Below are 17,584 nucleotides of genomic sequence, written 5' to 3' on the forward strand. Positions count from 1 at the left end.
CTGTGCCTCTATTTTACAACTTTATGTGATTAATTACAGTTTTGCTACGGCACAGCATCTATCGAACAAAAACTATTGAATCAGTAGATATAAATTAGCGTCACGTAGGTGTTGTATGTGCGTTTTCATTCCGACGGTGTATGGGTGTACGTGCATGAATACGTGCGTGGGCGAGGTCGAGGTGGAAATCGTCTTTCTTAAGCTGGCCACTTCCGATCAAGCGACCAATCCGAACTTCTACCAAAGCAGGTATCATTACAGCGTTTGATATGACCATAGGGTCATTTCTGAAGAATAACCAGTTTTATTTTTGTATGTCCATTACGAACTGCCGACCACAATGTAGCCATAGTACAGTTCGAAGCCATATGGACGTACTCTATTCGGACCCAGTCCGACTCTACTCAGCAAGTAAATAGTATTCTTTTTTTGGGCTTGCTTTACCGTATTGGACTACTCTGGAAGCGTTAGATATCCTGAAAAATGCCAGTAACTATACTAATTGCCTTTAAAATCCTATAGTCATATATGTCTGTAAAATACGCGACATTTAATAGCATAGATAGTCTGTTAACGGTGAGTGCCGTTGACAAATTGCAGCTCGTTTTTACAGCTCTAGTTTGATTTAATACCTATGCCTCCCTTTTATAAATTAGCTGTCCTTCTTATTCGAATATGTATCTATAATTGATTTTAATAGTTCTGTTTATTTTTAATTGCATTAGTCATATATTATAAGTATGCCTCTACCAGCAGTCGGGCCTGACTGTGTAATTGATAAAATCTTAAGTAGCTTTGATCACGTGTCAACAGTAACACGAATACTCGTCGTTGGTATGATCAAATTAGGCCTGTAACATTATGAAGGATAATACAGTGTAATTAAGGCTAGCCGATGTCAGCGCCTTAGCGAAAATGAAAATATTCGACGCCCTAGCTGAAAGGATCCGATAACAGGGGGACGAAGTTTATCTTCGAAAAGAAAAAAAATGTAAATGCATTTTTGGTTTTGACATTTGTTCTAAGCAGTCCACTGAATGTTTGCATGAATGTAGCCGGGACATGTACCCTGTCGCGGCCATTTTTGCCGCGCCACTGTAGAATTAACGGGCGTTTTCTGACTTGACTTATTCCACCCTGTCTCATCTCTGCCTAGGCACACGTATAATCTTGGATGAAAGGGAACCATGGATAAAGTCTTGCTCGACTTATTATGTCCATAGGTGTGTTTAGGCTTCTGAACTCTTATTCAAGTTAACAGAATTATATCACAGTTGTTGTTTATCGACAATGTGTTACTGTTTATCCGTACTTATAGATATGCTTCAAGTCAGTAAAGTACCTGGAATATGTGCTGCGTACCGGTTATTCGGGTTACGTGTGCGTCAAAACAGGGCTCAGTCAACGAAAGTAATAATAATTAGTCCGTTCATTTCAGTAATAGTTCTTAAAAGAAAGATTTAACTTATGAGAGAATATTGAGTAGAAAATCAATTTTCTTTACCATAATTTGTTTAGTTGAATTTCGCAACTGATTCAACACAGAGGAGGGAAAGCTTCCAACACATTTTGTGTGTAAGTTGCATGCAAGCCTCACTCTGACACATCTGTTTTATTACATTATTATCCTTTCTAATCTTTTTTAGTTTAACATTATCTAATATTGTGGTGCGAAACAGACTGAGAGCAGGACGAGCTGCTTTTTTTTCACAGGTACGACTATCAGTGTTCTACGAGGAATCTACTAAGAGCCTTCCGGCTCATTAGGACACAGTGTAGTCCATTCGGATTGCAGCTAACTAATCTGTCTTCAAGAAAAAGCGACTCCAGCGACCTGAGTAATGGCGGAAGTTGCTAAGTTTGTGCTGAGAGCAGCGTTCCTGTAACGTGAGAGAGCTAGAGGGCTTTTAGCCCACTAAGCAGACGTTTTTTTAACTGAACCCCTCCAACGCGAGCAGAATTGAAAATTCATTAGCGATTTCGCGAGAAATTTCACTATAAACACAGGCGATAAATTACTAAATTCATTAGAATCATTGGACGCATCGTGGAAGGTTCCTGTTCTTATTATTACATAATTAGCAACTGATATGGGAAGATTCCCTTTTCGCCTCCTGTGTTTCCTAGAACACCATTGATGTATCATTTAACGGCCAGCTGCAACTACTTGTTTAGCGCCCTTTGTTTACCGCGAGTTACCCTATTTTTCCTAATCCTACTCTTAGAATTAGGCTGTGCCTGACGTTGCTGAACGAAGCTTTTAGCAAGGATTCAGCCAAAAAAGTATGAAAAATATTTGTAGTGTCGCTAATTATCAATAGCCGGAATTTCGTAATTATTAACAGTGCATAAGGGTGGCAGATATACTGATGTCGCGTTTAATCCTGCATAGCCGCCCGATAAGTTAGCTGACTTTTTTCGAAAATGTAATTATAAACAGCGAGCATATATTGTGGAGCAACAATCGTTAGTTAAATAGAGATTTGGTCTTTGCCAGTCAGACATCTTGCTAAGGTTTCCAGATAGGTTGAGCCACTTTCTTGAATGATTTCATACATCTTTACGCCGCGTCCATCTATTGTTCCGCCTGTTTGCCTTATAATCTACCCTAGAATATTAGTTTTTTTTATTTCGTACTTAAGTGTTTAATTTTTTACTAGGGCTTATTTGACTCATTGCAGTGAACCTAGAAACATGAATACGAGAAAACCAGAGGCCTTTGTTGTACGCACGGCTTCGGTATTACGACGATCTCACGGGTGACCACTGTATGAAAAACAGATTCTAGCCAAGTATTCCACTCGCCTGTCCAAAAATAGTATCTTTTAGAGTCCGCGCACAACAGTTTCAGGTTATTCAAAATGACAACTGAAACTTTTATACGTTGTATTTATTTGCGACAACAGACAAAACAATCGCTCGAACTTTCACGGCATCATTCTTTTTTATGGGTTCTGGTAGCTCACCGAATGAGGAATAATCGTTTTGTAAAGATATACACTTCTGAAGTGTTCGAAGTCTAACTTAGCTGTTGCATGTATCGAGTCAAACACTAGCTCGCTCAGATGCTTAAAAACTGTTTTTGCGTGTTTCTCTAATTAGCCATAAAACAAAAAACCTTTGCATCTATACAAAACTATAGATCACATTTCACTACCCATACTCCACTAACGCGGAAACACTTATAGTAATCAATAAATGTTTCTTTATAGGTTATTAGAAAAAGTGTACTTTTTTAAAATCAGGGAAACGTTCGTACACAAAAGTTGCCGTTTTTTGTTTAGAAAAGCCCATCTATATAAGTTGTTTTTTTTTATACTATATTCTATTTGCTTCAATCATTTGTGGAAAATGAATGTGGGTTGAATTTTATACACAGACTTTCAGTATAATACGCAGTAGACGTTGCTTTTCTCTAAGCGCTTTACGTAATCAGCCGCCGTCACAGCATCTATGAGAAAACTTCCGTAAGCTCTTTCTTCTTTGCTTATTTATATATATTATATTCAGGAATAAGCTATGCGATGACAGTTGACAGTTCTGATACCACGGTTAAATGCTCGGCTTCTATGTTCTTATTTCTTGTTCCAGTATATTTCGAATAATTTACTACTAATTTAGACGTTTATCCCGTTCAAAACCCAAGTCAACAACTGCTAGGTCAACAACTAACTGAATAGAAAAAAAATACCCACACTTACGGAAACAATAATTTGCTTTTTATAAGTGAAGTTCAATAGGACCGAAGGTCTCTTGAACTTCGACATAAGTCTTCGACAGGTAAAAAGTGAACTTCAGAGCTCGTGGAACATAAGCCGCATTTGGCATTCTCTAAAATTAAATAAAGAATCGCTCTTATAATTAGCGAGCTAGGGGGTTTCAAAAAAATCTATTTATTTATACCTTCTGTGCAAAAGTGTGATCCGTTTGTGCAATGTGACCGACTTCCCTGCTAAATTATATGCCTTATTTTTTTTAATTTAAGTTTTATTCTATCTGACTCAGTAGCTTTTGCTCATATAACGTACTCGTGATATAATCCATTAATCTTAGATATTTTACGATCTAGGATATGCTTGTGTATTTACGCCGTGCTATCGAAGGTCAAGTTTAAACTACTTCTAGGATTTGATGAATTTGTTCTTACTTAGTAAGCTTGCAACAATGTTCCCTTAGGTGTACCTGGGTAGAAGAGGCCAGGTTTTAATTTATCACTCCTCGACCAAACACTCTGAGACGTAGTAGCACTAGTAGTATCGCAAATGCTATCTATACCGACCATTATCAACATCTAGCATCTAACTGCATTTACAGAATACAATTTACGTTGAAAAACTTGAAAACAGGCAAGTTTGACCAACCTCTAGATGATTATTGGGTACATTTAAGTTTATGCGAGGTTAGCATAGGCTGGAAAAACGTGAATCCTTCTAAAAACCTCTGTTCAGAATGAGGGCGCTAAAAAGCACTGTTCGGTGTAAATCTGCTTCTTATAATAGATACTTACATAAACAAGGCTCTAATAAGGAAACGAATTATTTATCTATACTCACCATACTGCACGGTCATATTTAAAGAAGAAGCCTGCTAACGAATGTTTGTGTCTACCAAATATGAGCCTATACAGAAATTTTGTTTCTGATCTGTTATGTAGCTCTGGCTGATATATCTGATATCTTATCGGCTACGAATATCAGCAGACGCTTTTCGGATTTATTCGCGTACTGATTATTCTGCTTAGCTGTATTTTAAATGATGACTATCGAAAATGTCCATGGACATTTTCGATAGTCATCATTCAAGAAGACACTTAGTCTAAATTAAATGTAACTGATTTTCTCGGGATAGACATTTTTAGCTCAGTAATTTCTAAAGAACGTATGCGCCGTTAAACAGCTCATAACTTTTGAGTGCACTTAACTGAAAGTTATAATTGGATTTGGATTAACTTTTACACAAAACAAATTCGTATGAAAATGAATACGTATTATATAATAGCAAAGTTCGATTAGATAGTGACTTACATTAATCAGATAAAAGCTGGGTATGAAACGGACGCTCAAAGATAAACGTAAAAAGAAAAAAAGTATTAGAACATCTAAACGAATCTGTAAAATCGTGAGCTTAGCATCAGCAAGTGAAGTGTCCGCTGCATTTTAGATCGTTGTTACTTTCCGACTATCGATGATCCGGACCGTAGAAAATATGTTTGCGAGTTATAAACAACACGCCCATTTCTTGGGAAACATTTTTTGAGGCAGCAGAGCTAATTAAATGGCACAAGGGCAATCTGTCTCTCTATGATATCGTGGTAGAATACGACACCCATTCCAAGGATTGTACCAAATATATCATCGCAGGTTAATGGGAATTCTACTAGGGTAATGGCACTTATTTTTTTGGGGTTGTACATTGGGTAACAATGTAGGTAAAGTAACAACAATGTACAATTGAGCCAATGACTCATTGTAAGATGGCCTTTCTTGTAAGTTGCCCGAAGAAGAGTGCTTAAAGTGACCGTATATTTACTACGACAGTGGCATATAGTATTCATCCGACCTTTTAGGCATGAAGCGTTTCAAGGAATCAACGTTTGGGTAACGACACAATCGCGCCCGAACTCGTGCATGAACATTACTACAAGGCGAGCAACTGTCAAATTTACTAACTTGGCCAAATAGCTCTAACCTGTACAAGCATATAGGCCTTTTGTCTAGTCAGCAGTCAATGGCGGTGAGTACCGAGTACGCTGCGAGCATATTCAAAACGTAATGTCCGATATCAGCCTTGTCATATCCCCTTCATAGGTATAGTAAATTGAATAATATATGCTAGCCCTTGTATGTATACAGAGCGATCAAAACAAAGTTTTACATAGATATGTTTGTATAAACCAGTATGACTTTGTTTAGCCTTTCTTATTTTACCTACTCTTTTAGCTACTCTGCCGAACGAAAATCTACGCGCAAAAGATGACTACTATTTGCCAGCTGCCAATTAGACTTAAATCAGTAGTATACGGGTTTTTAGCCAGCGCTTTAACGGGCTGTAGAGAAATTAGAAAAAAATCCTGCAGTAACGGACCATTGACGGTCGCGCGGTCCATCGGATCGGTTTATTATAGTTCTCTTGATAAAAAAAAAGTTAGGTCAGTCATATATGAGGCAGAGTTTTATCAAATAATATCTATTTTTGTTCTTACGACCAGCTAGTTTTATCAGAACAGAATCAGCAGTTGATTTGTTAAGCTATTAATCAAAGCAACCTGATTCTAGAGGAAATAAGGTAGTGGAGAAGGTATAGTCGAGGAATGTATTTTTTTTGTCATTGCAATCTGTAAATATAAATGAGAAAACATTGTCTAGAACTATTGCAGATATTCAAATACAAACGATTATAGAGCGAAAAAGAATGAATCAATAAGACTACCGAGTCATTTGTTTACAGCGTACTTTTACAGTTGTTCGAGATAAACTGGGTCAGTACCAGTCAGCGGACAATTTATCAGAATGAGTAGGGGCCGCGTTAGCTAGCAAATCGAATGGTAAAGTCGGAGGACCTAACTTTGCAACAGAATAAATCCTGATGGCATCCTAATACAAATAATCCGTTCTAGGTCTAAATAACTGAAAGTAATCTACGACACGTTTTGTCGTTGCCTAAGCGTGTTATAAGTTGTATTCCGTATCGCGTTTCTATACGATCTTGATATTAAGTATTCGAAATGTTTTAGTATAAAAAGAAAAATAGTAATTTTATCGAATTGGCCACTCATTATACAATAATAGAGGATCCTTTGAACACCTCGACAGTGTTTAACGGGATCATGTTTACGGCAGACTCTTCGCTGTGCATTGCGTAAAGCTTCCATACGACTCATAGTATTTGACTCAGGTATTTTCGCAGTAAGTTTTGATAGCACGCATACTAGATAATTAGAAGTAAGACTCTAACGTAGATTTGTTATAAATAAGCATTGACGATATCCTTTCGCTTTACCGCATAAGGAAGTTGAACGTCGACCCTTTATGACTAATAGCTCGTTCTTAAGCTTATAGTAGAGGATTTAAATCTAGTTTCATTGCAACTTTTATTATGTATCAATGCATCTAGCCGGTAAAGCGCGGCTGTAAGGACACGTTCCAGGGACGAGTACAGTAGAATCAGTACATGGCTGTGGAAAATCGCTTGAGTGCGGGTACTCGTGAGCATTCCCGGACGAAAGCGCCCTATGCGTGACTTATTCGGAATCGGCGGTCTGCGCCATTTTCCGTAAGGCTATCGAAAAATCCTGCGAAGCTTTGCGCATTACCAATAAGAAGCCGCGACAGTATCCAGGTCACAAGGAGAACTCGCAAATCAGTCAAAAAAGATGTAAAATAGAAATTTGTAGTTATCCTGAAGCCTCTATATATCATAACGTTTGCAACGATTTTGCAACCTGGATACATCAGCACTTTTGACATAGTGTTTTTTTTTTCATTTTTAAATTTCTCTATTCTGTAACTGGCTAAAGATGCGACAATAAAGTGCGTTCGAATCACTGCAAAGGGCTTTTGAGCGGGATCACGTCCTCAAATATTGACGTACGGTCCATTAAGTTACGTAAGGCCGCTTTGGAAAAATCGCACATAATTTGAACAGGAAGAAAATATTTGTGTGCACTTGAGCATAAAAGTCAAAAACTGAAAAGAAAAATAATATTTTCCTTTTTCGTTTGGAGAGCTATTTAATTTAAGTGAAGATATAATAAGTGAGATAATATTCCATCTTGAACAAACAACTTCTAACGTTATTCATAAAAGCAGTTTATCTAAGGGTTAAGTTTTTTAATTAACATCTCTTTAATATCTTTATGTGCATTAAATAAAAAAACGTTAGTTATTTCGCCAATGGTCAATGTTGTGTGAAAATGCGCGTTTGTTAGCTATTTCTGCACTGCTACAATGCATTTATCCGTTGCCTAGTAAGCACTACTTATTATAAGGAGAATAATATTATCGATACCACTGTAGAACTTTTCAAGTTTCTTAAAAGTGCTAAGTGGCTTCTGCATCTCTCTGCTACTCTGATGCAGTAGGGTCAGGCTATACAATGGATGCATCAAGAGGTTTCCCACCTCATGGCTAAAGATGTATGTAGTTTGGCATTATTATAATGGAATATAACGCGTTCTTCATTCACTAATTACTTCCAATTTCACTCGTTAACCTGTCATGATCTTGCTAGCTATTGACAGTAGTTGATAATTTCGATCAATTTTTTCGTAGGATAGCCACAATTCATGCCAATCAGCCTTACGAAACACATACCCTCATCTCATCTGGGCTTTCCTATAGATTGTGTAACGTATTAAGTTTTATTGGGTTTTTTTTTCATCTGAGTGTTATTGTTATATGATTGTAGTCGATCCATGATCTATAAATGTTGCGTTATTCTAGAACTGAAAATACACCCGAGTAAGTTTCTTTGCTCTTGGCGATATGATGTTTAGTTACATGTCGGTCCTACTTTGAATAATTTAATCAACTACTTGCGGAAGTGGTCGACAGCTAAAGCGCACGTGGAGATATCCAGAACAGGAGCATCTTCGGGCCACCGTTAAACGTCTCGGACAACGCTTCTTAACATTTGTGCCTTTATCGTTTGTTAGGGAACCTTACTCGCCTCTAAGGCACTCCACCTCAAGGACCTAACACTACTACCACAGGCAAATTTCAGCTTTCAAATGATACCAACATTAACCCGACGCAACGTATTCTACCTGAAATAATATATAGCTCATCAACAAGATAATTCTAAAAGTCTCATTAGTTAGCTAATATAGGCAAGACGAAGTCTGCTGGAGGGACGCCTTTTAAAATCTATAGGTACGGTTTTGTTGCATTAATAGGGTTGTACGTCGACGAATTCACGAAACAAAAACAAAATACTTTAGTATAGACAGTCGCCGGGTCAGCCAAATTTGATGAGTGCTCTTTAGAATTCTAAGTCTCGAAATCGAAAGATCCGTTGAAGGATGAACATGCTTAGAGACATGTCTTCTTGTCGTTGTCGCATCCCTTACCATCGCTGAAGCCTATAACACGACTGCACACACGTCTGCCAAAGTCTCTTTCTTGATAGAACTTAGTTATCTAAAATATGTCCTTTAGTTTCAGCCTTCTATCATATATGCCAATGGAAATTCCCCTCATTAGACCATCCTTGTTAATTATAATAATCCTGGGACTCACATGTTCAGTAGGAAGATAGGTCGCCGCTGCACCACTACAAGAGGTACCTCGATGCGTTAAGGATTTCTCTTGACGTAGTTAGGGACCAGGAATGGGTTGTTGTCGCTAAAATGAACAAGCCTGAGGCTCGGGCTTATTGAAAGCCTGTATAAGTCCTTAGTTCTCTTAGACTATACCAAATCAGTCCGATTTAATTGCTCTACCTTACTCATTCTCTATTAACTCAGAAGTTTGGCTGGAACGTTACGTTTTTTCCAAAAGCATCCAGATCCCTAACAGACGTTAATGCATCTAATGCCTTTAAAAAGGTCGCTTTCTCACACAAATACAGGCTGTTTCTTGACTGATCGATATCACCAGCTATCCTACCATCGTCTTAAACGATAACCAAAGCGGACCGAATAAGCCACGTTTTTTGCAAGTGTTTTTCGTAGACTTACCGGCTATATTTACATACTCTAACTTCTCTTTGAATTTTCTCCTTAGTAATCAAATTGCTATTATAATTGGCATACGAAAAAACTGCCTGTCTAGATGAAGATTTAGTATGAGAACTGATTTAGCCGATTAAGTCCTGTAGTGGATGCCTTTATTACTGGCTCGTAAGCGATACAAAATGTCAGTTCTTTTTTTTTTACCGATTTGGCTTCAATACAACAAAATCACATGGAGTCTTCTCCCAAATTTCCCGTGGACCGCAATGACCGTCATAAATTATTATCGCAGAAAGAACAGAAGATTGGAGAAAACATTTCGACAGTATGCTCCCCATACGGTTAGCCTTAGTAAGTAGTTTGACGCTAGCGTCATAAATCGTAAACAGCAAGGCGCAAGTTATTTTCGATCAGCGCACGACCTGAAGATGTTGCTCCTTCTTACTTAGAACCTTAAAGGAAGAGATGACAGGTAGAGTTACCGATGGATGTATAGCAATACATAATTAAGTATTCAATATACGTTTAAGCTAAAAACGTTTGTGATGGTTAAAGAATCCGGCAGTGCTTGATGCATATTTACTCAGATATATTTACCTATTCTTTGCATCGATTCTGACCGTAACAAGAAAATATACTGAACGTTTAGTTTTTTACGGATTTAAAAAGAGATTTTTATGCACTAAGGCATATGTATATTATGCTAATGGGAACCGTATGTGTTTATGATTCTTAAGTTGTTGCTAGGGCTTAGGAACGTTCTTGCCCAATAGTGACGGTCTGTCATCATACGATGTCGAGTCATGTATAAACAAGTACCCATGATTGAAGTTACTGGCAGTATATGTACACTGAGTTTTTTTTTGCCTGCACCAGGTGATGTTTCTTCGACAGATCAATCTTCCTTCGATTATTTCCTTTAAGTGCTAGGTAGGGGTAATGAAACGACGATGAAGCCGTGAAGGAAAGCAGTGTTTGAAGTATGGCAGAATCATTTTCACATGTTTAAATTGCGCACCGTGTACCCTTCACATCAAAACAGGAAACTAGTTATCATGACGAGATGGGCGCATAAGGGTAACCAGTCTATAATAACATGTTTAATATACTGCTCATTGGACATCTTTAGTAAAATGATAACAATCTGAAAGTCAGCTACTTTAGATTGATGAAAACTTAAAGGAAGCACAGCTCGCATTAGTATTTCGCTTAGTTCAATGAGAGCTGAGTACTTGATGGGAATTTTTATATGGAAAGATTTACATATGGCGTAATAAGAATAATTCTGCCAAACTCTTTCCAAGGGGCGAAGATTGCAGTACCAACTTAAAATGAATCGCCAATGCCGCGTATAAGATTATATGATAAATAGATCAACATAAAGCCAAATAGATCTGAAGTTATGGTGTAGTCAAAGTCGGTGGGCACGCGTAGCCGCAGGCCAGTTAGTAGATATTATGTTGCAGTTCAATGGAATATATAATATTGTTTTACTTTATGTAAACGAAAGCTGCGTGCACAAAAAGATTGTAGTTTCTCACTAAATATAGGCCTCTTAATTAATTAATGAGCAAGTATCACTTTTGATTACATAGCTATACGGCATAACATAAGCCACCTAAAACTTACATTAACTAAACGCACAGCGAACGTAAGAAATACCCGCTATCCTTTTTACGTCAGGGTCCTGCCTTTGTAAGAAAGCTGGTCCTTGTTTAGGTGGGTCCTGCTGGACTCATCTGAAACTTCTGCAATAGACCAATGAAACGATATGATTTGCCAAGCCTGACAGTTGGACCACTGATGACCGCATGGGTACGGCGAATAGGCCGTGTATGCTGAGCTGTATTTAAATTATCCAACCTCACAGTATATATATAGGACAGAGAGACGACTCTATTGAAGGAATATTGTTTGTCTCAGACATGCCTTCAATGTCTTTTAGCTGCTAGAAATACAGAAGAAAGCAATAGTAACAAATTGGAAGCGCTTTACTCGGAAACATCTCACGCGTCGTTTTGGTTGACAACGGGAACATTAAACACTGTCGAACACATTAAATATTCGTCCAATAAGCTCAAATATATGATCAACTTCCATTCGAATCTTCTCCTCCAGCTGAGTAACGATGTTTCGTCGAAAAAATCGTTAATTCTTCTCTAATCGTTAAAAATAAAAATCTCATCGAAAGCGCTTATCAGATCTCTTCACGTCGTCAACATCTTCTATATCCGTATGCGAACACTTTTGCAGATTGATATTTCTCTTATTGGGTTTATTATTACTAAATTGAATTTATTATTACGTTATTTAATTACGTTCTTCGCCTCTAATTTCGAGGCAAGGATCCTGTACTTTTTGACCGAGTGCTATCTCAAAAGAAGAGTACAAGATATTTGTTTGTAATCAACGGAAGTACTAGATCTGCTGGATGATATTAATCTAACGTTCTCTTTCAGAAAAAAGATATCAAGTCGACATGGGGTCAGAAAGTAGTGTTAGAAAATATGGATACATTATTAAATGACGTGCCGATATTTCGAGTGACACATCGGCGTTTCCTTCAAGAAGAATAGTAGAACATGTACATACTGTATGGTACCGATCGTCACGACAACAGAGATACTAAGTCAAGGATAACGTCCATGATGATTCATTACGTTATTGTAAACCTCCTAGAGAACTGTACAATATGTTACAAGCTTAGGCGATACAATGGAACAATAAATTAATTATTCTTTAATTGTTTAAAAATTAATTATGATAAAAATTCCGAACTTTTATCCGTTTCCGGCAAGAGACGTTCTGATCTATTTTCATTCCGTACATAATATCCAGCCTTGAGAAAAACACGTCCTTAACGGATTGGACCTCGTTCGACCTTGGTGGCTCCGTACGCTGAGTATAGTGCCTGATAACTGAAAAGGTCAGTGAGGATTAATCGTTAGCTAGGGCTGATATAGCGGTTGTCTACGAACTGATGTACATACATCGTGCATTTGATGGACGCTGTATTCTTCGTTGTGTCGTGTGCACCGTCGACACGTCCCCTTATGGCTAGTGCATTGCAAAACTGTGAATAATGCCAACGCCTGCTATAGAGTAATTGCACGTTATATGCGGCGTTATCAACATGTAGAACCGACTGACGTAATCACTTTGGACCATCATGAAACTCTTCCTAGGGATCGGAACTCAGTTGAATGTCAATAAGTTAGGGACCGGCGATATTTTGCTCCTGCTACCAAAACAATGCACACGCTTCATTATAAAGATTGACAGGATCACCAGATTACTCCGCAGATTGTGTTGCTTACAGTGCTATCCCAAAGCTGTTCTGGTAACTGTTCGGTGTTTCCCGATATTCTTGCATGGCTGTTTAGATCTCACGCAAGACAACGAAGAAACGATAGATGAGTCTGACGAGGTCCACCTGAGGCCATGCGGACCAGAAGCCCCCGCCCAACGAATCACGTCCTTGTTTTCCTAGAACGTTTAGTGCGCGGATTCAACGCTAAATAGCTTTCTGTTCCAATAATGAAAATGCTAGTTTATTTATTACTTAATACTACAATGTGGTATTTGACCTACTAGTGGCACGTTCTGGCGTAGTACGTAACGCACCGGCAAGATCGAACGAAACGAAGGTGCTAGCCATTATTCAAGGTCATAGATAACATTTAGTTCTATGAATAGGCAATTGTCTGTTCTAGTATATGGTACACTAGCGGCCTTCATGCGTGTAATATTATTAATTTGTTGCAGTTCTAGTGTTATAAGAGTGCGTACTCCCATCAATAAGATGGACTGCAAGAAGTCGCTACGAGTCGAAGACGATCCTACCAGTGAAATTCAAATGACGAGTACTCCAAAGCCGACACAATTAGCCAGCGTGGCAGAATCCGGCCACAGCGAGGATCTGTCATCAGTTAGCACTAGAGCCTCATCACGTCCCGTAACCGTATCAACTTTATTCGAGCAAGACAGCGTCGCTAAGCTTGATCAAACTACTCCAAATTCGAGCATTGTCAAGGATCGGGAAGGATTTAAAAATGAGTTTTGCTCGCTCAATCACAAGTAAGGACAACTATAGTTACACGAGCGATATGTGCTATGAATTATTTAGAAAATTAGTCGTCAAACAAGCATACCAACAAAACGTCTTTCGAAATTAGCTACAATGTTAATTTCTTTATTCACCGGATAACATGATGCATAGTGCGAAATCAACTGAAATGTTACAATATTCTTTATAAGACTACTCTTCATAAGGCCTTGACGTGACGGCCACTTCTCAAAAGCCTAGTAGGTCCGACCCCGACACCTTGGACCAGCTGAACAAGAGCTTGAATAAGCAGTGAGATAATTTAGCTATTATTAGTCCTAAAGATGCCGATCTAAACAATAAATTGTTTCTACGAACAACAGCCTAGACGATGTACTGTTACCCTCGTGATGCAATAATAATAACATAACGCCTCAAATTGCATTGGCAGACTAACAGACGTACGTTGATGTGTGTGAGCGTATCGAATACGAAAAACTGAATCATCTTATTTGACAAAACCATTTCAGGCTCGGTGCATATATGCAAAAGGTAAAAGGCAACGAGTTAAAGCTCGAGGAGTCTGAGAAGGTCCGTAAAAGCCTTGAAGAACATTTGAAACAATTTCGAGAAAAAACTAGCCAACAGGTTCGTGTTCCGTTAGCTGAATTAATGAAGACCCTATGGTCCAAACGATAGCGTATGAATGTTGTCGTAGTAGAGCTTAAAAAATTGTTTCACCTCATATTCGATGTCCGACGGGCGTTCAGGAGCGTGTAGGATCACAAGCTGCTTTCGTATGAATATATATCGAAATAGGCATTTTACGACGCATCCTCCGAAATAGAGTCTAGGGTGCGCGGAGTTGAAATATATGTCCTTGAATTATGTACCACTTCATATTACACCACAGATTGAAGTATATTTCATGTCTGCTGTAAAACGGTTTTGGAACTGCTCATGGCGTAAAACTTGAGTAACTTCATTACATTTGCTGCGAAATGTATTTGCAGATAGCCATGTTGCGCAGTGAAGTTGAGCAGCACGTGAGACAAGCCGTAGAAGCAAAAGAGACCATTAGTCAACTACAAAAAGATATACAGCATTCAAAGCGTGATAATGATATTCTACAAGGCGAGCTAAACAACAAACGCCAGCGCGAAATTAATCTAGAAAGGATGCTAGTTTTTGAAACCAACACGGTAAGAAGGCTTCACGAGGAAAATAGTAAGCTTCGTGACCAGCTTGAGAAAGAAGAAAAGGATCGTAATGACCTATCTAGTCAACTCACCCGTCTCAAGGTAGACAATGCTACGCTCCACGAACGCGTTAAGATCGTGACCTTTGAAAGGACAATGATGGAATCCAAAATGATCGAGGCAGACAAGAAGCTGCAATTCTCTACAGAAGACGTCGACAAGAAAATAACTGCCGAACGAAATCGACTGGAAAAGCTTGCTCTTGAAAAGCTTGAGGAGGTCCGTCAGAAACATGAGGCCGACATCGAACGCTTAAAGAAGGAGCACAACAAAAAGATCCAAGATACTCTTCTTACCTATGTAAGTGCAGAGGACTACGCTCGGCTTGAGACGCGCCAGCAAGAGACACTCAAACGAGCAGAGGACGCCGAGGTGCTCTTAGCACAACGGCAAGAACTTCTGGATAAAGTGAGAGCAGACTCTGAAACCCTGCAAGCCATCAAAGATAAAGAACTTGCGACCGAACGACACCGCAGTGAGAAGCTCAATAAACGGCTGATCGCTCAAAGGCAAAGTTACGAAGATATCCGACAGGAATTACAGACCTACAGACAACTCATTGACAGTCTGGACATTGACAGCGAAACACTAGCTAATACACCGCTTGGGGCTAAACGGCATAAGATGTCTCTCGAGGCACCTTCCACGTCAGGACTGAATCAAACCGTATTAAAATCAAAAGATGCCACACCAGCAGCGCTTAAAGGAAGACAGGTGTTGCTTCGTCGAGCGCTAACGCCAAACAGAACTCCACGGACAAAGAGAACTGTGGGGCCTTCGATTGGATCATCAAATGTATGTCGCATCGTAAAACTCAGATTCGAAGTCCGCCAGGAATTAGAAACTCTTTAGGTGTTTTTTGAGTAATTATATGCATGCTTCGGTTTAGGAGAAAGACATACATTTAAAAGAAATAGGTTCAAGCTAATATTTGTTGTCCTACTTAAGCAATGTCCTTAAGAAATAGCACCATATAACTTGATTAGGTCCATACTGGAGTTCTAATCGCTCCTTATTTTTTTCTACTTACTACTAAATAACAGCATTCAGTTTTATTCTAGTCTTTGGATACTTATGTAGACGAGCGATTTTTTTTAAGAAAAGGATTTTCTCATCGACGTTTTTTTTACATCGACGTTATTTATTTTTACAGGATTCCGCGAGCGATGTGAAAACCGATTGCAAAGTGATGTGAACCGTATGAGCGGGCGAAGCAGCTTGTGGGTTGTTGAATTTTGTATATACATTTATATAAATGTAAATAATACTTTCATACAACAATATGACAGACCACTAGCACTTTGACAGCACTCATTAACACCATTTCAGGCGGAAATAGACAAATAAATAATGTCGTTTGTTCGAATGATATTTGTGTGTAAATAAATACTTTTTTTTTTCTCTCTGTACTGTAACTTTTCACAAACATGGATAAGGAGCAATCATGTTAAAACAAAACAGCAGAATTCTACGCTAAACAAGCGTGTGAGACAATTGTGTAGTATAAATGGCGTCTGTTTAATCTGATTAGAAATATTTCTTATTAACACTGGTTGATAGACGCCTGATCGTGTATTAGCGGAACGAACTATTCTAGACTATATTCATAGTCTCTCTTAAGTAAAGCCCAAATCTCCTTGAGGACCAGGAATACTTGCTCTAGCACTGCATAAACGTTACGTATAGGATTACGGTGTTTACGGCAGGCTAAGGACATTACGCTTTGTTCAAATTACCTTTTAAAATTTCATCGTAGTAAATACTGCATCAAGAATATTTAACGTGGGTATAAACACCATTCTTGAACTCCGTCATCTGATTCATGCGATGTAAATTTACACAGGACATCAGTGTTGTTTTGTTCAGGCACGTCATGTATATTCTATCAAGTTAATTCCATTAAGAAAGTGGTAGAGATTATAATCATTTGACCCGAGGACAGTACAGAACATGATCGTTAATTAAAGATCTGACAGGTAGAACTCATGCATACTATGACATCATATAATAATTATATATAATATATGAGGTTCTTTATATAATATATAAAAAACGACAAGTGATCTAATTTCTTATCATGCCAGTTTTAAGCTTGTTATAAAATCAGGATTCTATGTTCTATATCTATTTGATAACGTTCTAGAAGACCACGAGATAAAGAACACTAGCCATAATAATGAATGGTGTCCATAAAGTACTGATTCATGTAAAAAGCAACGAAACGTTCAGTTGATTGCACACATTTTCCAAAACAACTAACTGTTTTGAGATGCACATTCAGACGCTTCTTCCTGCAAAATATATGTTTAGCGTGATAGACTGCCATATTACTAAATTTGATCTTTAGGCTTTTTTTGGCAGTACAGACGTACACGCAGCAGTTGACGGCGGGCCAGCACTGCAGTCCTGCTCTCCGAGTATCTGACTAGACAACTAAGAAGTGATTGGAAAAAAGTTGTAACCAGCATTGTCTACATAAAAATTTACGTGGACATTGAAAATTATTATCCTTTCATTTCTACTATGGTCGAGGAAAGCTATTCTTTATTTTGCCCCCAGGACAAATCTTGTTTAATTCTAAAGAGAAATCGTAGGGACATTACCTTTTCC

The 17,584-nt window shown here is 38.3% G+C and overlaps 1 protein-coding gene and 1 long non-coding RNA gene across 8 annotated transcripts in view; one reads left to right on the forward strand and one right to left on the reverse strand.

Moving 5' to 3' along the window:
* The window catches only part of LOC111243450 (uncharacterized), a 31,635-nt gene extending 15,290 nt beyond the window's left edge, over positions 1–16,345 (forward strand). For 3 of the 7 annotated variants that reach the window (XM_022789029.2, XM_086976977.1, XM_086976976.1), the window contains 4 exons: positions 13,436–13,747; positions 14,246–14,363; positions 14,729–15,769; positions 16,128–16,345. In XM_022789029.2, the coding sequence (XP_022644764.1) occupies positions 13,473–13,747; positions 14,246–14,363; positions 14,729–15,769; positions 16,128–16,169 (1,476 nt within the window). In that variant the 5' untranslated portion in view covers positions 13,436–13,472 and the 3' untranslated portion in view covers positions 16,170–16,345. Of the gene's footprint in view, positions 1–12,745; positions 13,318–13,435; positions 13,748–14,245; positions 14,364–14,728; positions 15,770–16,127 lie in introns of those variants that run through there. The other 4 variants (XM_086976975.1, XM_022789030.2, XM_022789027.2 and 1 more) reach the window with 4 other exon arrangements.
* Positions 9,551–12,628, reverse strand: LOC147759034 (uncharacterized). Its single transcript, XR_015318749.1, has 3 exons — positions 12,449–12,628; positions 11,300–11,418; positions 9,551–10,122 (listed from the first exon to the last, which is right to left on the reverse strand). It is a non-coding gene; the product is annotated as an uncharacterized LOC147759034 (long non-coding RNA).
* Positions 16,346–17,584: the final 1,239 nt, after the last annotated feature.

Source organism: Varroa destructor, unplaced genomic scaffold (assembly GCF_002443255.2).
Source record: "Varroa destructor unplaced genomic scaffold, Vdes_3.0 BEIS01000001.1, whole genome shotgun sequence".
Taxonomy (NCBI): domain Eukaryota; kingdom Metazoa; phylum Arthropoda; class Arachnida; order Mesostigmata; family Varroidae; genus Varroa; species Varroa destructor.